The sequence below is a fragment of the Temnothorax curvispinosus genome, unplaced genomic scaffold (assembly GCF_003070985.1).
Source record: "Temnothorax curvispinosus isolate PA1 unplaced genomic scaffold, ASM307098v1 QBEX01004290.1, whole genome shotgun sequence".
Classification (NCBI taxonomy): Eukaryota; Metazoa; Arthropoda; class Insecta; order Hymenoptera; family Formicidae; genus Temnothorax; species Temnothorax curvispinosus.
This window is the reverse complement of record NW_020214070.1, coordinates 178,832-202,529: the sequence shown is the minus strand read 5'-3', so window position 1 is coordinate 202,529 and position 23,698 is coordinate 178,832. Positions and strand designations below refer to the sequence as shown.

Here is a 23,698-nt window from a genome sequence, read left to right as displayed (position 1 = left end):
CTATTATCTCTAGCATATAAAACTGTAAAACTTCTTTAAGGAAATTATTTTTTCTGGAAAGTTGACATACACATGCATACATCAAGTCCACAGTTTTTTTTTTTTATAAATCTTTAATTGAAAGGCGTTATCAAAGTGTTTTGAACCCCGTAGATGGCAAACTTCGTGAAAAACTTGATAATTTCTTCGCACGGTTTTTTCGATGGGATGACTCGAGCAACGTGAGATCAAGTTCACGAACCTGTTTTTCGTGAATTCGCAGGTTCTTCGGGCGAATTTTGGCGGGCGAAGGGCGTATCCGGAAATTCGTCGCTCGTGTGCTCGCGGTCAGAGGATCGATCCTTATCGCGATTCATTGTCTCAGGGCAAAGACGGGTCACGAGTGACGGTTTATCAAGGAGATTATCTCGACTCCGCCCGTTATATCGGCTACCGTGTAATCGACTATTACACCACGAACGAAAAGAAAATCCGGGAGCGCCTGTTTGCCAAACCTGCCGCGTCATGCCGTCTCATTCGCGATAGAAACTTTGCTATCACATTTTAATTCCTGGAAATAACGTTTTTGCACTCTCGAGAAGGGATTGCTATTTGAATTTTTATTAAAGTCTAGAATAACAAGAATAAATAGACCGTACGAGTTTTTCAGAACAGCTTTCTGAAGTGTAAATTTAATAGAAAAAATATTTTTATTATGATTTTTCAAGAAAACTATTATACGAGAAAGACTCTATTTTTATATTCGACAACGTTTGGCCAATGTCGTGACAATTGGTTTTGGTCAGATTAAGAATTGTCAAGACTTTTTCGACCATGGGTTTTGGTTGTTTCTAAATTTGACCAAAACCCATATGGTCGAATTGTCACGACATTAGGCAAACGTTGTCGAATACAAAAATAGAGTCTTTCTCGTTTATTAATTATTGGCGAACCAAATACATATACTTTCTGTTAAAAATATTATAGTTGTGATTATTAAAATATATTTATTTAACAACGTATGCCAATCACATAAAGATTTATAATTAAAATTTTCTTTTCTTCTTTTTTTTTAGAACGAAAGTACTGACTATTCAAATAACGATTTGTAAACACAGATCTAAGAATTCCTATTGTTCTTCGTTCAGAGTACGTGTTGAACAACGAAGAGTCGTGCTACAAGACCGGAACTTCGCTTGCGTTCATTTCCTTTCGTCTAATATCACCGCGATTTGTTGTCGTATCGCGCAAGTACTTGACTTGAGTGAATCGCTTAATGAATTACATAAAAGGCCAATGCCTTCCCAAGCATTCTTAGCAATTTCTAGACACAATTCAGAAATGGATGGCTATATTTAACTTGTATTAAGCTAAAGGGCGCTTGAAGAAACTGGACAAGTTTCGGTCCAATTAGCCAAGGATTTCGTCGCGAAGTTCGCGGGTCACCTCGTTAAGAGCTCTCCAATTAGCGGTGGAGCTTCAGTTATTGTTATCACTAAACAAAAGATATTTATTTCAGTTGCGAATCTTTGAACTAGATTTAAAGCAAAATTCTCTATTAATAAATTGATTTTTCACAAACCGTTTATGACAGACTTATATAAAATTTTATATGTCGGATTGTAAGATGTGTTAACTGTTAATTTAAATTATTAAGATGTTAAAAGTTAACATTTTACGATCTCGTGAAAACTCCAAGTTAGCCGAGAGCAAATAGTTTTAGAATCCTCGACATTGTCTTGACTTGATGCGGCAAGGAATCTTTGTCCGCAAAGAGGTTGAAAAAGCACGCGGTAAGTGCCTTCTATTAGGAAAACCTACTTCAGCCGGGCGCCCCGCCACGCAGCCTCCTCGTCTTCCTTATGTCGCTCTTCCAAGAGAAAGTACGCCAAGCTCAAAGCTCCCCGATGCGTGACTAACATCGCCCCGTGGATTGCGTGAAGTTCGATCGATCGCACAGAAGCGATTGGCCGACGCACTTTTTTTCAGTCAGATCCGATTACTCCGCGATTTATGTTTCCTTCATTGTTCCACTCGGCGTGCCTTCGCGCGAATTTATTATCTCCGCGCGCAAATATCGAACTTACATATGTATTGATGCTGTACGATTTCTTCGTCAAAGTCACTGCGTTCTGATTGGCAAATTTGCATACACGTTGAGTCAAAATGGAATAAAAGATTAAAATCGATTTAGAAAAAGGCACATCTACAATCCCAAACGAGATTGGGATGGTAGATATGCCTTTATTCTCGATGTTCGATCCCTCAAGACTTAAGCTGAACAAAACGAGTTCTCTTCATATATCTTCTTACACGAATAATAGAGAACGAGAATCCACCTGTCCCGTATGCTGCTAACGTAGAATCAGTGTTTTACTTAAATCCGTCCGACGACGCTCGGCGTGGTATTTTCTAGCGGAATTCAATTTCCTGGTGTTCCCTTTGTCGTTCGACAACCGGAAATGGTACAATGTTCGTCGGTGTCCTTCCGCCACAGGGAGCCGAGAGACAACGTCCTCGAGATAACAATTTGAGAATGACTCGTTGCATCGGAATTCTTCGAGCTCTCCGCTGCTTCTCCATTCAAATTGCTACTGCTAAAAAAGCGGCTTTGACTTTGTCACAGAATCAGAATCATGACCGAGAATTCTGGGACACTTCGTAGAGAGCGAAATTCTCGTAATTTTAGCTTTTATCCTAAAGACTATTATTTTTATATTAATAGACACGATGTGAGATTAGAAAGGAAGAGGAAAATTTTATTTTAAACGAAGTACGTTGTAGTATTCATATTCATCGTCGTCCTTTCACTTCTTCGCTTTCAACGTTTAATTAAATGTTGTACAAAATTGCGATGCGCGTTACGATCGTATGCATGATTTGCAAATGTGTAATTTGAGAGTTGCACGACGAGTGGAAACGAGCATGCCTGCATATGAGGGATGTGCGCGGTATTGTTGGGAATTCTTTTAAGTTGTAATTAGATCCTGCCTGTGGGACATCGTGAATGGTAAAACTTTCATCTCGATGCCGCGACTTATTACGGCGCGATGATTTATGAATAGCGTACGATATAATTTACAATGGGACCGAGCCTACTTTCGTATAGCTTACGAGCTTCAATCTCGCAGCTTGCTGAGAGATTTCCGTCAACCGTTAATTGGTCCGCAACAACGAACTCCTTTGAGATGGTCCTATTTTCTACCTCTGAAAGGATTCATTTTGAGCCTCCGCGAAAGTAGGCAAACGTCAGCGATAGGAAATCAGCTTCCGAGTTCTGTTATTGGTCGAAAAGTTCGAGAACTACTGTTGTGAAATTTCTCTCGCACGTCTCCTCATTGCTGGTGCTAATTAAATCTTCAACAACTCCGAAACTGTACAGATCGTGCTTAATGCAGCAGCGTTTTAATTATGAAAGATTTAATATAAATATATCAAAAGAGAGTTTCTTTCCTTCTAGAGAATTGAAAAAAAAGTGATATTAATTTTTACCATCATTATTTCTACTCTTACACTAATTTATTATCATGCATTATTTTATTTATTGAAATATTAAAGTATCTTTCTTTGTGTAATTTTTTTTAGCACAACGCGTGTTGAATATTACAGAATTGACATAATTTTTTTTACGATACCCGAATTGTGAGAATTTTTGGGGATTTCTCGAAATCCTGTTACTTTCTTTCTAGAGAATTTAAAGAAAAAAAAAGTGATATTAATTTTTACCATTATTTCTATTCTTAAACTAATTTATTATCATGTATTATTTTATTTATTGGAATATTAAAGTATCTTTCTTTGTGTAATTTTTTTTAGTACAACGCGTGTTGAATATTACAGAATTGACATAATTTTTTTTACGATACCCGAATTGTGAGAATTTTTGGGGATTACTCGAAATCCTGTTACTTTAGGAAGAAAACGTTCCCTTCAACACGATAATGCACCGAAATCGATCGTTAAGGTCACCGTGGACCGGTAAAAGAACTCCCTCGGTCGGCGATCGGAAGAGAACCGGTTTCTCTTGGCGGTCTAGCACGTGCCCGTGCCCGATGATGAGGCACCATCGTCACGAGGAAGCGAGACGTCTCTCCCCAATTTATTTCTTACTTTCTCTGTCTCTCGCTGATCCCTTCACGCCCACGGCGTCACATTTTTATTCGGAACAAACGCTGCGTTTGTCAGACCACTGACGGCGAACTGTCCCGTTTACGACACCCGGCGTCTCGGCAACGTAACAGCTTCACGAACGTACTTTTCGCAGAAATAAAGCCATTTCTCTCGCATGATTGTACCTCGCATGACAAACACCCGAGATGAACAATTTTACAGTAACTACTAATCTTATCGTCGGGAATTTTTATTATGTTATACAATTTATTCGATCACGTTTGAAAAAGTTATTTTTTTTACGTAAAGAGTTAACTTTGCATCGAAATATGTATAATTTTGAATGTTTAAAGCTACGTTGGATGCTTGATCACAGCGACCGTAGGTTCGATACGAGGCGAATTGCTGCGGAGTGTAGGGAACAGGGCGGGACATGAAAATGATCACGAAGGGTGCAGTTAAGGAGTACAGCGGTCGGTCGGTTGCCTCGTCTTTTTTCAGGCGTGTTGTTTGAGCTGCGGGGGCGAGACAATCCGCCCACATCGTTGCATCGAACGAGTCGCGTCGCCGTCTCACCCAGCATTTGCATTTTCTTCCTACCCTTCGTGATCAACAAGAGCCTCGCGAAACATCAATGCCCGTGATTCAACGGCCGTTGCCGGTACCATTTGTACCGATTATATTTAAAGAAATCAATAAGCATGATGTAGCCACGCTTGTCCTCAATACAAGATAGAATTATACGGAGTGTCTCGTTGAACGTTCGTGAATAGCAATTTAACTGACAAAGTCTAGGTCGCGTAACCGTGACTTTCGTTATAACTTACTCAACTAGTTGCTTTGTAAATAACTGAAGAGAATAGTCAATTTTCATTTCTCACCAATCTTTCTTGGAAAATTGGAAGATTAATTAATTGTAAGGAACGCTATGCTCTTTTGAAGATTTTTCGACACGAAAAGATATTTGTGAAATTAAAATATGTATCACGTTGATTGTTTGTGCTCTCTTTGAGGACATTATACATTTGTTAATATTATATTTGTTAATATATATTTCAGACTATATGATAAAATATTTAAAAAATATGTAGCCTAATTAAAATATTTGGTTTATCACGTTGATTGTTTGTTCTTTCTTGGAGGACATTACACACATTTGGCAATATATATTTCAGACTATATGGAGGGGTAAAAGTCATAGTGGTATAAGTCAAATGTTTTTTAAATTTTTCTCGTATGCATAGATGCAATCTATACAATATTATAAATTGCATCTATGCACACGAAAAAAAATTTTTTTAAATTTGACTTACCACTGTGGTTTACCCCTCCATATATATACTTATATATAGCCTGATAAATATATAGCAAATATATCCTGTATATATAAAACTTATTATCGTCGGTAATTGTAATACAGGTTCCTGCTGCAGTTGCAATATACAGGTTCCTGCAATGCAGATGGTACAGCAGAAATTCTAGAGCTGCACCAGCGAATGATAGTCATCCGATCGATGCTAACCGAGCAGTAGTTGGTAACCCAAGCTGTCGACTTGCTTTACTATCTACGGATATATGTATACGCGATATTCACGTGATTACAGCACAATTTAATCAACGTTAATCAATAATTTAATATCAAAGTTAATTGTTGATGAAATATTAAGAGCATTTTTATTATTTCGATGAAAGCCGTATCTAAACAATATTACCTACACCATCCATCTTAATTACATTGATAACAACATACGTTCATCAGTTTCATTTCGTGAAGCATTCGCGAAGCTCTATCATACATCATGATTCGTCACTTCATTTTCCATCTACATCACCGTAATTAATTAATAATATTATGCGGGAATGACACTGTAGCGTTAATGATGTTAAAAAAAGAGAGAATAATTATACGCGAGGGAATATCACAGACATCGCTTTCGCTCAGTGTTGTGTAATGCCTCTCTCTTTCTCTCTACTCCATCCCCGCTCTTAATTATGCATAATCTGCAGCATCGAGCTAATTAACTGCAATTTACGGCCGTCTGACGCGAGCACATCGTGCACTCGGTGGAAAATCTCGCGTCTCTTTAGCGAATTGAGCAGTCACGATGAAAGTCTGCGTTCAACCTTAGCTTTTTCACTCATTTTAATATCGCTCTCAATGCGGTTTCCACCGCCTGTTTTAAGAAAATTAATCCCCCGACCGTTTTTTGAACCCAACCTGCTCTCGTTAACGAGTCGCTTAAGTGTTATACGTGAACCTCGATGATATTAAAATTATATACCAGAATGTACTTCCCACAGAAATTTTCTCTGACATAGAGAAAAAGGTAGGCGTTTTCTTAATGAGATGCTTTTTAATTATTTTGCTCTTTAATTAAAGCGGACCTATTTCCCTGTAATCGTTAACCAGGTTAACCATTTAGTCTGCACAAAATTGAGGTACACATACGAATTATTCTCTTTCCTTATTAAAAAATCTGGCCAAATCGATTCTGACGATTAATAACGGCAAAATAACGGTCACGCATTGTATAACACGCGTTTTTATACAAGTCCGCGTTGTTACATAAATGAACAACGACGCGGAAAAACATTGGCGGTCGGCAATGAAATAAAAATAACCGTCGTTCTGCAACGCACGCGACGTTAGTGACGAGAGCTGTTCGTTTTTTAAAAAGCCAGCGAGGAGAGTCGGCGGAGCGAGAAACGGCAAAAGGTTGACGCGCGTTTGCGACCGAGATTTTTCCGATTCGAGCCGCACGCACGAACGAGAGCCGTAGAGCCTCTGACCCACATTTCAAACAGAGGTATTACTCGAGCTCCATCACCAGGCTCCCGCATCCACTTCTTGTATACCAGCATCTCCATTGCGCTCGGTTGCAAGGGGATTTGTTTTCTTTGCGATAAAGAGCAGAAAGCTAGAGAATATTATGACGTGTTACGATCGACCAACGGGAGCAGGAAGAATGAAAAGGAGAGAACTAATCGCGCGTTGTCGCGGACGGCTAGCGCTCAGCTGTTATCGCGCGCGCGGAATGCCTGCAGGGCTGTCCGTCTAAACCTGGCCTAGTTCCGCAGTCAATCGACTAACTTGCGTCAAGCTATCATTTCCTATCCCCGTATTAATCTGTAACTCGGCGGAGAAATTTCTCGCAAGATTCATCAAGCGCCGATAAATTCCAGCTGCGACCTCATTCGCGATGTTAATGTATTTATGCCTATTACCTGCGCGACGAAACCGCACTAAATATAATAAATAATCCATTTGCTCCGAATCATTCTTTTTTATTATCGTTATCGTCGATACATTGCGAGATTTATTTCGTTTCTACGTTGCCGTCGAGAAAAGGGCAACGCTGTGACTCGCCGCTCGCGCGCCAGATGAATTTTTCTGGAAAATATAAATTCCATTTTGATTTCCCGGTCTCGCCTCCGTCAGCTTTTTCTCCATTCCGGTCGTTATTCCGGTCGGTGGAATGCAAAGAAATATCGATCGATTATGCATACGAAAGCACGAAAGAAGATATTGCGGGATGCCTTCGAGACCTTCTTACCCCTCCTCGCATATATTATACCTGGTAGTTTGAAGTTATTATTTCACGTGACATTGTTATCAATGAACGGCGATTCGTAAAACATTATCCTTCTGAGGTGTTCTATAGTCATACTCGAAAACAGTTCGCCAATATGCGTATTCTCAAATTTGGAACCAAGGATTTTTCTTAGTTATTCAAATTAAATACATTAAATACACTAAATACATTAAACACATTAAATACATTAAAGAACATTGAGACAATTACTCGTAATTTGAAGAAGAATGCGAAAGGCATAAAAGTATGAGGCGCGGGCAAAGGAATTCACTTCCAAGAACTGGCGAGCTCGATTTCTTTGCAGGTGCGTCGAATGATCTCAGTCTGACGTATTGAGATAACCGTGTACTAGTACATACATATCCGCGTTGTACGACACGCACACGATTGTGACACAATCGCTACAGATCGCTCAACTGCGCGACGCAACCGCGGGATTTCTCACGTGATAATTTTTGCTCGCGAATTCTAAAGAAAGTATCAGAAAAATCAGAAAAACGTTACATTGTGTCCTAAATGCTGTGAGAACGAGCGGGCGCATTTTGCGCGCTATACCTTACCGATTGTTTTTCGTGCTAATTAAAGGCGCGACTATACGATATCGCAACAGAGAGGGATCGTGATCGGTTGAAGCGATTTCATTCTTTCGCGTTTAGAGTTAAACAGAAACTCGACACAGTTTATCGCGGTTTTTATTTCCTCTATTGATTCTTCACGATTCTACAAAGGTCTGTAAAATACAATTGCCTTTTGTTTATCAAAACGCCACGAGATTCGTGACGACAGCACAGAATGCTGGAAGCGGTTTAACTGCGCTTTTCGTCCATCTACTGGTTAGCCGGCGCCTTTGGCGAGCGCTGTGAAAAAGGGACGCGTAACGCCCGTTAACGAGGCTTTTTCTTGCGGCACAAATGTACGTGTGCAACACCTCGTGACAGTGTCTCCACATAACTTCCACAGTAATTTCCACGGTTCTAACTCGGTAAAATTGACTTTAAATCCCACACGAGCACGAGCGACTTCTAACGAGACGGCACAAATTTAACGGAAATGTAACGCAACCTATCGCTGCGTAACATTACCAGTATAATATTTCAAATTAAGATAATAGATCGCAAGATGAGAAACAACGCAAAAAGAAGCAATCTAAAATTAAAGTAAAGCATTAAGTGCATTGCTATCGAATTCGTGTTACTGGAAAAAAATCGTGCTGCACGCGGTCACGTAAACTCGCGAGTTGAATTTATGAGACCAATATAGGATGTTCCTCGAAGTATATCAGGAGTCGTGCCGTTTTTACGTGGCAAGAATCCAAAATTGAAATTGTAAAGATTTCCCTGCGTGTCGGTTAAGCGTCCGCGTAGCGATTAGCAATTTTAAATATGAAATTTCAGCATCGATTTACTGTCATCTTCATTTTATCCTATTTTTTTCCACGTTGTGGAAAAAAGTCTGATAATCATAACTTTATAAAAAAAAATTATTGATAGGAAATCCGTGCAGTTTTTTGCTCGAACAATGCGATAAATTGCAGGACAAATGTTCTTTGTTCGGGCCAAGTGCATTTTCCGTGCAGCTGCGTCACTTATTCTTAGGCAATCCTTATTACGAGCCAAGCCCACCGATTGTACTTATGAATCAGGTAGCATAAAGTGTCTCACCTTAATAAAGGTCTTTATATTCCGCGATGCGGTCGCATAATCGTGCTTTTAATTGCTAAAATTTATACAGCGAGAGAGAGAGAGAGAGAGAGAGAGAGAGAGAGAGAGAGAGAGAGAAAGAGAGAGAGAGAACGCGCTTCACTTCACGAGGGAATAATTTATTTCTTCACCAGCTACGCGACGATTAATTTCCACAAAAATATTTACGTACTTTTGTCATCTGACATAAATACTTTTTAATTTCAATTCATACCATTGCACTCTTTGACGTTTGTTGTAATTTTAATAAACATTTATCAGCAAAATGAAACAAAAATAAAATTTAATTTTTCCAAAAACGTAACATATTATTTTCATCTATTTACTTTTTCAGTTTTTGAAATATTTTCTGCTCATTCAATATTATTACTGGTATAATATGTGAATTGTAAATTTATAATTTTACGTAAGTAAAACGTTCATGAACAATCATGTTCTGATAGAAGAAAACGATATAATAAATCATACACGAAATATTTAAAGTTTTTGTAAGACTACACTTTCTTTTGGATGGGTACTAGTTAAATGATAAAAATTGCAATTTTTTTAATTGCGTCATTCACACATCGAAAGTAGCGTTAATACAATACGCGCATTCTTAAGACACCCAATTCGTGAAAAATTTCGTAATCGCTCGCTTTTGGATATTGGAAATCTAATTTACAATCGCGATCTTAAGCCTAGAGTCTCGCAAGAACGCCTTAGAAAGAAAAAGAGACCTAGGCCAGGAATGTGGATAATAATCGCTATGAATCAGATGTCGAACGCACAGACTACGTCAAAGAGAACCTGACCGCTTTACGTGATATTTACATCGTACGTTGATCAAGCCGATCTTACACGTCTTATTTTATCGCATGCAGACGAGTATTTCATCATCAATCAACTCGAAGGTGGAATTATCAGTTTCCAAAAACGAGACAGGTTACAGAGAAAGTTACGATACGTAATCGGTACGAAAAATAAGTACTTTAATCATACGATTGTAAGAAATAAATATTTTAAAAGAAAAAAGAATTTTAATAACAAATAAAACGATAAAGCATGCAGTAACCCACTTCGGACAATTTATAATTTGCGTCAGATTTCAGGGCAGAATTTTATACCTATAATTTTATTTTAATACATGTTTTATATAAATGTATTTTAATTTTTTAAATGTTTTTTATATTACGTGGTACATAAAATTGTTAGCAAAATTTCATCCTGAATTCCGACACAAATCACAAACCGTCTGGAGTGGAGCTTGGAGATAGGTCTCATCGATCTAGTGAATTATTAGGACTCAATCTATTCGGTCCTCATTAATCATCCTGCAGTCTCGAGTTACATACGTCTCTATTGAAATCTGCGATTCTGCGACAGGGACGAGTTTCGGCAGCTCGTCCATCCGCGCTTTGTTATACGTCGCGTCGACTGGATTCGGAGTTGGGAATTAGCTTCCTGCCATCTCCTTTATTGTCCCGGATGGTCTTCGCCGAGTGGGCGGCAAGTTCTATGTTTCTCACCCACGGTATCTCGAGCGTTTCCAGTCACCGCTTCGCTCGCACGCTCTGTATTTCCCCGCGGTCGTCGCGCGCCGCTCGGTGCACCGTTTCGTGCAAACCGTGTAGACGGCCTTGCCCGGAGATATACACGCCGGTCACGTCCCTCCGCGTCCCTTCACAACCCACATTTTCACATACACCCAGCCCGCGCACGAGTCATTCGCTCATTATCGTCGCGTTTATCCGTCTCTATCTCTTCATTTCGTAATGTTCCGAAATAATACAATGATTCATAATGTATTTTCATTCATAACGGTTTCGCGTTGGGATTAACATAAGTGAACTTAATAAAATTCGTTCGGTCGTGGATGTAACGAAAATTAATTAGCTCCTCATTAGTGTTTAAACTAATGAGTTATATTATGTGAAATTCGTTTTTGTTTTGTACTCCGAACGAATTATGGATCCGATTTCCTTTCGCTTTAATAGAAAATGAAGTCCGCGAATAATAATAGTATCTAGACCTGGAATATATTCGGTTTCGTAATTGAATGATCCGTCGGTGCATAGTCTCTAAAGTCAAAACGATACTAGTGCAATGCAGTCAACAGGCGGGTGGCGTGCAGCCCCCGTAAATGAAAAACTAATCCTCGTAGAACTTCGGTCTCGATGTCGAGCTACCGTATAATCGTGAGAATACGAGAACTGGCGCGATGCCTCTTACTTTTCAGCTCCGCTAATCCGATATCCTTCGAATTCGCAATCGCTTTCTCAACTATCCCATCTCGCATGGATATGCGAATAGCGTAAAGCCGAGCGAATAGATTGAATCCGATCGTGTGGATTTCCCGCGAATTGGGATTGTACGAACGATGATAATTTAATGCTTCTTACGTGATTTGATATGAAAAAAATTAATTTTTAAAGGTAAAATTTATATTAATCTTTTAAACATTGCAGTATCGATGAAAATAATTGTTTCGATATGTAAATGAAGATTTAGTTTACACTGTTAAAGGTTGGAGGATGAAATTTAAACCAATACCATGAGTTACATTTATTTTGTTATTTTTAACTACCATGTCAAAATTTATTAATTTGAAACAAAATAGGATTATTTCAACTCCATTGGTTTAGTCAAATTAACATTGTTTTAGTTAAATTAATTACATATTGAGTAGGAGCAGTGGCGACCTATGGAATAGTTAAAAATTACTCAAAATTGAGTTCAATTTAACCCTATGAATTTAACAGTGTATATACCTTTTTTTTTACAATATATTTACGACGAATATTGAAAGTAGGTAAATTATAATTCTGATGGGATTAAAAAGCTTTGAAGTTTCTCGTGTAACAATGTTGCATTTACGAATAGGATGCATAAAACGTAAAAGAGAGAATTTCGAACTTTTTACTTATACGGGAATGATCTTCGTTTCCGGACAATTATTGAGAAAGTTGACGAAATGAGTTCAATTGTGCGCCATTGCAATCAACCTATTTTATCCGTCATACCACGAGTGGAATGTAGATGATTTATGTTTATTTTCAGAAAAGTTCTATTTCACGATGGCAATATACCGTACCGTGGCGTGGTTATTGGTTCCCAATAAATGTCTGCGCGCTTACGACATGCGGCGGCCGATGCGGGTCACTTTTTCCGCCACATTGCAGTATCAACCGGCTATGTATCGGCCTTTATTTGGCATAACGCATTCCGCGGAATACATTTCCCGACGATTTAAGAACTGGTCGTTCGACTTTTACGGTCAACGGCGGCACGGCAAAAGGCACGGAGGAATCGAACGGAACGAGTTTGCATTCGCGTAAAATCGCGCTCTGCCATGTAGAAAGTGTATTCGGATACCTGCGCATAACACACGTTATAACACGAATGAAGCCGTCGACTGTAATAATCGGGAAAACGCCGATGTTTCGGAAAAGAAAAGGACGACATGGATGACGTAAAGGGGATCGAGCAGTCAACTCAAGCTTTGAAGGCTTGACATGAGAGAAATTAATCCTGTCAGATCTCCAAAAGGTTTATATAATATTATTTAGAGATGCGCGACAACTCTCCCGAGATCCGTATTTTTCTTGTATAGTTGTTCAACACTTTCTTATATCAATTATCTATTCATAAATTATTCATAGCGTCTTGCTCCTCCGCGTGAAAGTGAGGACGCTTTTATCGCGGATATTTTCACAGCACTTGAAACGGCGCGCGTTGGTGGCCAATAAGAGAAACGGGAAAAGGCATCTCGGTTCTCAGTCGTGTAAAACGTTTTACCGTTTTGTGTTGTCTGAGGACCGTAACGTCCGGCACGCTGCTGCTCCGAGAGATGCAATTTCACATGTGCCGTTGCATCCTCGATGCATGACGCGCGGCGCAACTTGGTAGCCATGTCGCCGAGCTCTGTTAAATTGAATGCTTGCGCACCGGTGACGATCTCGATTATTGCGTTTCCACCTACGCCTCCCGTTTCCTTTGCACGCATCTCGCGTTTCCTGTTGCATTTTTCTTTATATTCACATTTCAGGCGATAGTCTTCACAGATACAGTCGCTAATAAATATTCGCTTTGATCTCAAAGCTTTCGTAATTCTTCTGACGCAATTTGTCAATCTTTAAATCGTACAATTCGCAATCGGCTTATATCTTGAAAGAGATTGCAACATAAGGCAATCGATAAGAAGCAACGATTTCACGAGTATCGTCACGTAATCCGCGGTGCGTGTCTAAATTGAAAAGCATCGCTCGATTCCTAGTTCCATTTCGCACTCGACGATTGCACAAGCGATTTATTAAAATGTACGAAATAACACCTTAGAAACGCGCCTCGTGACTTGCGGCAGTACACGAACTCTCCTAGCGTGCAAAAATTTCGTAATTACTTAACGATCCTGACCAGTAGCACGCTTTTTAAATTGAGGGAAATAAATAAAAAATAAGCTTTAGCTTTCGCTGACCTACTCTACATACATCAAACACGTATACTTAAGTCTATTTCTTATTCTTTTTGCTATTTTTAAGTTAAGTTGCATCTCACTTTCACTTTTCACTCAAATATTTATTACACTATCACTTATGAAAACGTGTATGTGTGATGTGCATATGATGTGCAAATGTGTGCGAATGTTCACAGTGTATTGAGCTCGGCCCAAATGTCTGTGTGGATCAGTTGTCCCTGCGAGAGTTTGCGCAGTTTCATAACTCCCTCTCTGTAACGCCACCTTTTAATTACGACATTATATGTATTCACCTTTCCGTTTAAAACGAACTCATTCGATAATTAATCTTAACGTCTTAACATGCGCTATATGTGTAATTTATTTTTCAGTACGTGTCACTGACTCTCTTATGTATATATTTTCCGTTTCTCCAAAGTATCTTTTTTTTTACATCTTTTATTACTAATACTATCCGCCTTACACTTCGTCTCTTTTTTCAATAATTATTATAAAAGGTAAAAGATTTTATGCTCTCATATAATGGAGAAAAGCTTCGAGCTAAATTGAAAGGTATAATAACGCGCGCGACAAGCATTCTCTCTATTCTTAAATAGGTCAATATCTCAATATTGGATAATTGGATTCTTTGAGCTTAAAATAAATTTTGGTACTTAAATTAAAATGATGATATGTAAATGACTTTCTTACTGCTGAGATGGAAATGTTATGACTATCTTAATTAATATTTTTGATAGTTTAGTGACATTCACAGAAATTTAGATATTAAGAGTTAATAACGACGAAAGACACACATAGACCACAAAGGGACAATCTTGTTCCTTTTTCGCGTTTCAGAGCGACCGGTCCTTCGGCTCGAGATAAAAATAGCCCTAGAATTTTATTAGAATTTTAAATGCATAATCCCGTCGACGATTCGCGAGAACGAGGATTAACGATTTGAAGTTTCGCATCGTGACAGGAAAACTTGCTAACGGCTCTTTTATGGACTTGGGTAAGCGCCGATAGATTTCGTGAAGTTTATATCCGCGCGCGGCCGTTATTTTCCGCGACGACGCTAATTACTCGGTTGCCTCTACGCCGCCCGGCGTCCTTTGATGCCGATCCATTATTAAACGAGATGCGCATCCACCTCGAAAATCGGCGCGTATCGCGAAATGGATTCAAGCACGATTTACATTTTATGTAGGACTCCTGATTTAAATTCCGTTCGCGACCTCCGCGAAATCTGTTATCGAGTCGAGAGTCTTTTGGCGCGTGATATCTCACGATTTAAACGATTTGGGGATCTGAGATTAATAACTTTATAAATCGTACGTGTCTTACAGCGCGCTCAGAAATGTACAGTTTACATTTTTACATCGGCGTGTGCATTATTAATATCGGCAAAGGTCTGCAGGTTACTCCGAAGTATCTTCTCCCAGCGGCGACAAACAGGACCGATGCTAATGCCGACAACGCTATGCGCGTCAGTTACATCGCGCCACGGCATTGCAAGGTCGCCCGGCCGCGAAAGACCGCCGCGACGAGAATACCAGCGTTGCATGACGCATAAATTGCACGGCGAAGGCGCGACGCGACGCAACGGTGTGCCATGGCGCTGCGCAAGATGGTGTCGAGCCGAGACAAATCTCTTGCGTAAGCGCCTGGGCGCTATCGTTGGCGCGCAATCCGCGATGTAAATCAGTAGCCAACACTTTAATGGCTCGCGTTGCAACGCGGCCGCAACGCGTAAAATTCTGCTTATCATTGACTCGATGCTGACCGTCTCGCAAAAAACCTGCATCTTAAAAATGCTGTTATCCGAACGCGGGGAAACGCAGAAGGGGAAACAAGAATTGCCGTCCGTCTAGCGTGTCTCTTATTTTTCCTGTTTCACTCAACGTGTTTAGAATCTTAACGAAACATTCGCTCGATTCGGCTTCCTCGCACGTTTCTCGTCTTCGGCACCTACACACGCGCCACGTGCGTTACCGTCGAATTTAGAACGGCGTACCGGATTTGGGTTTACAAACCGGGTTTCCGAACGGCGCACGAAAGAAAGAGCGCCCGTAAAATTTTCCATTCATTGAACAGCCATTCATGCCAGGCACTAACAACTTCTTCCTCTCGCACAATACTCTTATTCTTTTCACAATTGGAACTTACTGAGTCACCGTCTTTGCGGTTTTCTAGCCCCGCGACTCCGTGCCACCTCTGCGAACGGCGTTTTCGCAGAATGGCGAAACACGAAAGGAGGAAGTTGTTCCCCGCCGAGATCGGCCGAAGAAGAAATCGCGTGCTATTTTAGGCGGCTCGTTTTTTCCGAGCTTTTCGAAAATCCGGAGAATACGGGCACTTCCTCGCTTTCTCCGTTCACGGTCATTACCGTCGCAGCATGCAAGCGTTGCATTATCGATGCAGATTCGCTCGCCGAGTGTATTATCGGATGCATGCGTCGCGACTAATAAGCATGTTAATGCTCGTTTGTACGTTCCTTTGAAACTCAATCAGAATTCGAGGAATGCGTTTTCTTTCCGATGTAATCTCAAAAATTTTGATAATTTAATTATCTTTATCATAGATAAGAAATGAAAAGTTACCTTTCTATTTTTCAATGAATTAAATCTTTTAACGTTAAAAAACATGTTGTGGAGAGAAGAGTGCGTTATTCTCCGTATCTGCTAGCGACACGGGATTTAAGAGAAGCTCCAGCGAAGGTGGGGGGTTCTCCAGATATTTTGCGAGCAGGATGAGAAGCTGGAGTCCGCGATCAGGGTCGTTACTTACGGTCGATTCGACTTTACGGGTGATTTACGACTGCCACGCTCTAACGCCTCCTCCCGAGAAGGGCCACGGCGAAAAAAGAAATATTGTTGCTACCTTCCCGCGCCGTAAAACATACTGTTGATCCGATAAAAATGTCCCTTCTTACCCGCTGACAATGTTATTGCACACAAATTGCTGGGCGTACTCCGCACGTACCGAGCGTAGGTGTTGATTTACAAAATCGATGTCGAAACATTCAAACAAATAATGTACACACGTTACAGCGTATCTTTTGTTACAGCGACCGAATTTGATTCTTTTCCGGCTCATGTCGAAAATGTAACAACGTTTATTTTCTCTCTGATCAATTTCACAGATAGTGTGTACGTTATATCCACATTGTGATACGTAAAAACAAATGCAGAGGAATAAAAATGGAACATTGAAAGTTATTATTATTTTTCGAAATAATAGAAGTTCTGTAAAATAAAAAAATTTAATCAAATGCTTCATCAATGAAAATATTTGCTCTTTTGCCCCAAAAATGGAGCTCGACAACGAAAGATCTGTCATGATTTATTTATGGGGTCAGTATAGATCTTCGTTAGATGTCTTGAACTCGTCCTTGAACGATTATTACTTTAAGGATGATTTACAGAGTTTACGGACGACCAACTCTTCGTTCACGATTACAAAGATATCGACAATATACCGACGCGACGCTAAAATGAGTATCATCGAAGTGTGAGCGGATTATGCTATCGATATTTTACGAGGAAGATTTGAAGAGAACGATCCCATTTAGAAATCAATACTTAAACCGTAATTAAACTTTCTAATAAAGAAATTTATTCTTGATTAAAAATTTTGTGTAAAAAATTGTCTGGTACATTCTTAGAAACATCTAAGATTTCTCTATATATTTAAAAATTTTACGAGTTCTTGCTTGGACAAGAATTTAATTGTAATGAATTATACAGCAATTGAACAATTGTTTGAAATGAACGAATAATGAAAGATGATTAATTTTTAGTAAAGGGACAAAAATGGTAAGATTTCTATCATACTTGTAATCGAGAGAACGTCTGTTAGCGTTGCCTTTTAAGGCCGTTTTCGTCATTCCCCGATTGCCTTTTATACGCACCGTTGTGCTTGCAGAGTGAAACTCCAGCATAACCATAAGTGGAGAGTCAACGAACCATCAGCTGACTTTTGATCAGTCTTTAGTTGCTCGATCTTTAATGCGAAATTTTTTATTTAAATTCAATAATAATAAAACGTTTGCGGAGATGCCTTCGGGACTCTTGCTTTTATAGTCTTCTTAATAGAACGCGGTGAAAGTGGAGAAGCGGTACTTATACTTGCATTCTAAACGTTACACTCTTCGGCGGCGGTTCCAAATTAGGCGTGAAAGTCTTCGCACTATCGTATCTTACCAGCATTCGGTTCTATTATTATCATTGACAAAAAGTAGTTAATAACGTACATTTCGTTTAGCGTACACGTCAGAATTTCTATGCTTATACGTACTCGTTATTCTAATGCTGCGCGAATACATCCGGATGCTAGAAGTATACTTTCGGAAATCAGGAAACCCCGGAATCGCGAATAGCCTTGACTGTCTTATTACTCAGAGTCACTCTGAGATAATCTGGATAATACTTGAATTCGAGACGCCACCCCATATTTTGTCTCGGTTGTTGTTACGCGATCCGTTTCGCGACTGTCTCACGTTGCACGGCCACTCGTTTTGCAAGACGTGCATCGGCAGGTATAATATACAGGTGTTCTCCGTCCCCACTCTGTCCGGCGACAAACGGCAATGCGAGGCACCTTACCGAAGGTAATACACCTATCCGCGTGGTACCTGCGGAGCGGGACGTGCCGCGAGTGGGAGAGGAGTGCGAGAGCGCGGAGAGAGAAAGAGAGAAAGAGAGAGAGCAAGAGGCACTCGCGCTAAGGAGGGACCTGTATCTCTTCCAGCGAGTCAGTCACACTCGGGCATGTTCGACGGGGACGTTTGCGCTTGTTAAACGATATATCGTCGCGACGGTCATGTCTCGACACATCCGCAGGATACACACATACTCGTGGGATAACGCGATACGTCCTTGAACGAGAGGTACGAGTCGCTCCTGGGAGAGTGGGAGGCGAGGGATTAATTTAGGATCCCTCGAGAATTTGCTCGTGGTGACGTGTGTGTCTCTCAGTGAAATCGCCGGTAAATTGGGAGCGCCGGAGTGAGAGTGTGTGTGTGCGCGCGCGCGCTGAGTGCTTTGTGTATCGAGTGCACTATTGTGCGCGCACTGTGTGGAATGCAACGTGGGCTGCGCGCCACGGCGCGTTGCGTGCCACCGTCGCGGTCCCGGAGTGCGCGATTTGCCGGCAGAAAAGGAAAAGTTGTAATGCACGGGGATTTCTAAATGTGCGAGGTCGTGCCGCGTGGCGAGCGGGTGCTCCGACGAATCCGGGTGCCCGCTCTTTAAGATCGGCCGCTTCACGGTATATATACGATCGCGGTAATGTTACGCTCGTGCAAGGGTGCTAATTAAATTTTTCTAACCGGTTAGTCCGGATCGATCGAATACTCGCAATCTTGCCGCTCGCGATACGCGCGATTGAAGGCCCGATTAATTACGTAAAAATGTCACGCGAAGAAATTATATCACTCGAGAAGATTCGGAATTCGGCTTGCACGCGAGCAGTCCTTTAAAGAAAAAGTTAGCTTTTCCACCGCAATTTTTAATCTGGACGCAAATCGAATGGAGATCTGAGATTGTCAGAGAGATCGGAGATACGGACAAAATATCCCAACAAGTTTATCTTGGCGCGGTGACATTTAATCTGTGTGTAAATCGAAAAAGAGATCCTGATCGACAATGTATACTTTTAAAACTTCTGCATGTTTTAAAATGGAGTAGAAATCATAGTATATGCAATATGCTAAGTTTTGTTTTGCTTCCCAACATTTTGGATTCAAATATCAATAAGATGAAAGAATGAATTAATGAATCGGTAGTTTGTATTCAGGAATTTCGTATCTCGAAATCAGAATACATATTAGAATGTAATAAGATATATTTACCTTCGCTCTTGAATTCTTACCTCGAGAAACTACTTAAGGTTCTGTCATCAGCTGCGACTCTTGCCGGACGTATCTATCTGTCCATTAATCGATTATTTAAATAAATCTCATATGTCATTAAGTAACTACGCATAATTCAACGAATAAATTTGTCATCGTGCCATTTGTCATCGAATTTATCAATTTTGATAGACGCGTAAGCCGAATTCGATGTTAAACGTTAATCGATGATCTTTCGTCGATAATCCCGATTTTAAGCTTCAGAGCAAGTTATCTTTCGTCGAACGCTAGATTAAATTTACACGCTGACGTAATGCGCGATCGCAGGCAAGTCTCTTTTAAAAAAAGCAGTCACGAACTTGAAACGTCACGTGTTGGATTCTTTTTTCTCAGCTCGATTGAAGTATCGTGTCACGGCAACGGCATGTGACACCGATCACCGCGTTGCCATAACCGATTGGTATAAAAGTGTACGAAAACCTGTCGAACTGAAAATTAATGATCCTAATTAAAATTCTATTTGCAACGGACGGAATTTTACACAGTGGATGATAAATTAAATAATTACACAAGAACGCCAGCAGCAAGTGATTACGCGAGCACCGATCGAATCCTCTTGCTTCGTTCAGACGATACCTTTCGCTTTCAACGGCGACTCGTTCGCAACACATGAGCGTTTAATCAGCCGTTCGCGGGGATTACTTCGTTAGCTCGGACGTTTATCGGCCGTAAACGAGAACGGCGTATAACTTGGTGCAATCGGGAATAAGCCCGGTGTGTAAGCAGCCGAGTGAAAAACCCGGATTGTTGCTTCGGGGATTGTCTACGGTCGTGTTTTATTATTTGTTTCGAGACGCGAATAATATCGTTACGATGTAACGTTGCGGAAACCGCCATGCCGGACGTGGATTGCTTACGTTTCCACCTGGGACATTACGCCGGCTGCGAACACACGTGTCGATGCTGATGGTGGAGACTCGGATGATATGGGAGCCGGCAAAATGAATAGAGAGATTCCCAGCAGCACCCTCGCGACCTTGAGGGGAATCCTGGTGAGCTCGTTGTCGAGGGAGAACCTCGGCCCGCACGACCTCCCCGTTCACGAGCACACGAGGCATCGACCGCCCAGAAAAGTGCACTTTCACGAAGGTAAACTGATGGAAGTAGAAACCATTTCGAGATAAGGGGCGAATACATTTCCGCGAATGAAACGTGCGCTATATCTTTTTTCTGTAAAGAGGATTTTTAATCTACAGATTGTAGCGAAGAAGCACGGATATTTAATGAAAATGATATTTTCCCGAAACGGCACGCGCGTAAAAATTTTGATTAAGTTAAGTAAAAGACTGAAGCAGCAACCGAGTCCAATTTACATACGAGGCGATTCGAAGTTGCGAAGGTAGTACTTGATTGCACGGGAGCGCATCAAGTTCCCAACATTGAATGCATCCTCAGGTTGTGCGTTTCCCCCAATGATCGTGCGTTAATTTAAATATAAATGGAGGAAGCGGCACGCCCACCGATGACATTGTTGATCGATTATGTCCTTTCCCATGCGATTTATATACACCATAATCGTTTATGAGATATAACGGATATATAACGAGCGGATTCCCAGTCTCTCACGGTGTCGCTTCATATAAAATTAAAATAATTGCGGAGCGGACAAACTCGATTCGCGCAATTGACGAAAAGCACCGATTTATTCCGTTAATAAACAATTATATTTCGTTTGAAACGAAGAGACTCTTAAATTTTTATCAAGCGACTCGATTTAAAAAGAATATAAAATTATAATTATCGGAGAGCTTCTTGAGAATCGAAAAAATTTCCCTCCTCGTTCACATACAGCGAGATTCAAATTAATGTTAAAAACTTGGAATTGACTATGCATCGAGCGTTAAATGGTGGCTCGCCTTCGACGTGCGCTTCAAGGATATCCTCCGATTTGCACACGTTTCACTTACGAGTGACATTGCGCGCGTAACTTATTTAGCCAGCGCGCAGTCGACAAAACAACGATACGATGATTTTCTTGGACACAATTGATCCGCCCGGCTCTAATAAACGATCATAATGAGAGCATTTCGCGGTTTCGGAACTTCGTTTGATGTACACGAGTGAGAGGATGGAGCTAGACTTTATTATGCTGAACAAGCCGAATTTGCGTTAACGAGAATTTTTTAATATTTACCGTGTAATTTAAACGACGATATGTTGCACTGAATTTTTAGTACTGAAATGTGAATATCAATTTAAAATTATTTCAACACGAAGATGTATTCTACATATCATATTTACATTATTCTAACGTAAACAACCGTCCGAAATTTCTTGACCTTTGCTTAAAATTCTGAAAATCGCGGGATAAGGTCATACAGTCAGCACATTGCAGGGTACATCGTGCATGCGCGAGCGAATTCTCTCGTCGACGGAAATGCATAAACACTCGACGGGGGATGCATAAAATAACGCTACTTCCTTACGATGAGTGAGGAGAAACTCGCGGTTTACGGCGTACAGACGGCGACGATAAGAATCTCGCGACGCGTTTCTCGTTAAGCGCATTAAATGCCGGCGCTGCTTAGGAAGCGACGTCAGGCACCGGTTGCACCGACCGGCTGCACCGCCACTTCATAGCCGTTCCTTCTGGGAACGATCGTTTCCTCGACGGCGGATCTCCCAGACAATTACCGCGCACGCCCTGCTCCGTGACTAATAGAATCCGTTGATATCACGCGCTGAAAAGTACGCCGCATTCTCCAAAGGGGCGGACGTCGTATAAAACGTGCGACGAGGTTCCGGCTTGGGTGCCAATGCCGATTGTTGTCTGATCGCCAACCCGAGACGCGACGCAATTGGAGTGTCGTCACGCGCTTAGAACTTGCACGTAAAACGCGTTCGAGGAAACGTGACGCATCTATACGGAGACGCGTGACGGCACGCGTTGATAAGATAGTTGATTGATAACCCGGAGATAAGGAGGTGACTTTTTTTTGGGATTCCATCATCGATTCGACGAAAGGAACGAAATTGCGATTCTCTCGAAAAGTACGCATCATCACTCGCGAATCCATTAAAACCAGTCTGTATGAGCAGGAAGCGCCGCGAGGGCGGGAAACGGCATGGGCGGGACTGTTAATTATAGGATAAATCAATTCACGCCCCAATTAATTGACTCGTCATTCGCGTTTACGCAGGTCTGTCTTCCGTCCGTGAGCTATTTTCGTTAATTTGCACGCGATATAGACACAGCGAAAATCCCCTTTCAATGGCAATCCCAACTCTCTCTAACTGGACGGTGGAAACTTCCGACTTCCATGTTCCCAAAAGACTGGGGCTTATCTTATCATTAACGTCGCCACGTGGATGGCAACGTCATAATAATTAAATATCTTTAGTAAAATTTATCGTTACATGAATTGCGAGGTAAATTTCTTTTTGATGTATAACAGCTTTACCGCACTGATTACAAATGTTGTTTGATAATATTGAATGGCTGGCTAGTAGAGGAATAAGGATCAGAAAATATTGACGCGTGACATGTCACTTGAATCAATATTTGATGGTAACGAAATTTGGTAGGAGATTATACACGACGACGTGTTGTGTGCTTGCAGCATCAGTTTGCACCGGTGGGGGATCAATAGTTTCCATCACGGATCATTTATTGTCAACACCTATAGATTATATATCAGTATATTAATACCTTGAAACTAGAACAACCAATATCATCCCGTCTCCTGAAGGCAGAAATATAATAGATACTTATGGCATATTTATTATATATATTATAAAAAGTTTATTATTTTACTTTCAAGCTAAAAACGGGTCGTTCAGATTTTAATATTTTAATATCTCATCATGTCTGTTAAGAAAATATTGGTACAATATCTCGGAAAACTGATATTATATATTGTATTGTATTTACCGGCGGCAATATATCTTTGGGAAGAACGCCTCTTTTGTAGTAGACTTATCTTTTTGTGCTTTTTTTTACGAAAGATACTTTTTTATAAAGAAATAT

The 23,698-nt window shown here is 40.6% G+C and overlaps 1 protein-coding gene across 15 annotated transcripts in view; it reads left to right on the top strand.

The window, feature by feature from the left end:
• The window catches only part of LOC112453394 (MAP7 domain-containing protein 1-like), a 145,030-nt gene that overhangs the window by 63,122 nt on the left and 58,210 nt on the right, over window positions 1-23,698 (top strand). For 2 of the 15 annotated variants that reach the window (XM_025014170.1, XM_025014167.1), the window contains exon 1: window positions 20,090-20,820. The exons of 11 other annotated variants lie outside the window; for them this stretch is intronic. In XM_025014170.1, the coding sequence (XP_024869938.1) occupies window positions 20,658-20,820 (163 nt within the window). In that variant the 5' untranslated portion in view covers window positions 20,090-20,657. Of the gene's footprint in view, window positions 1-18,580; window positions 18,709-20,064; window positions 20,821-23,698 lie in introns of those variants that run through there. 2 more of the 15 variants (XM_025014166.1, XM_025014165.1) reach the window with 2 other exon arrangements.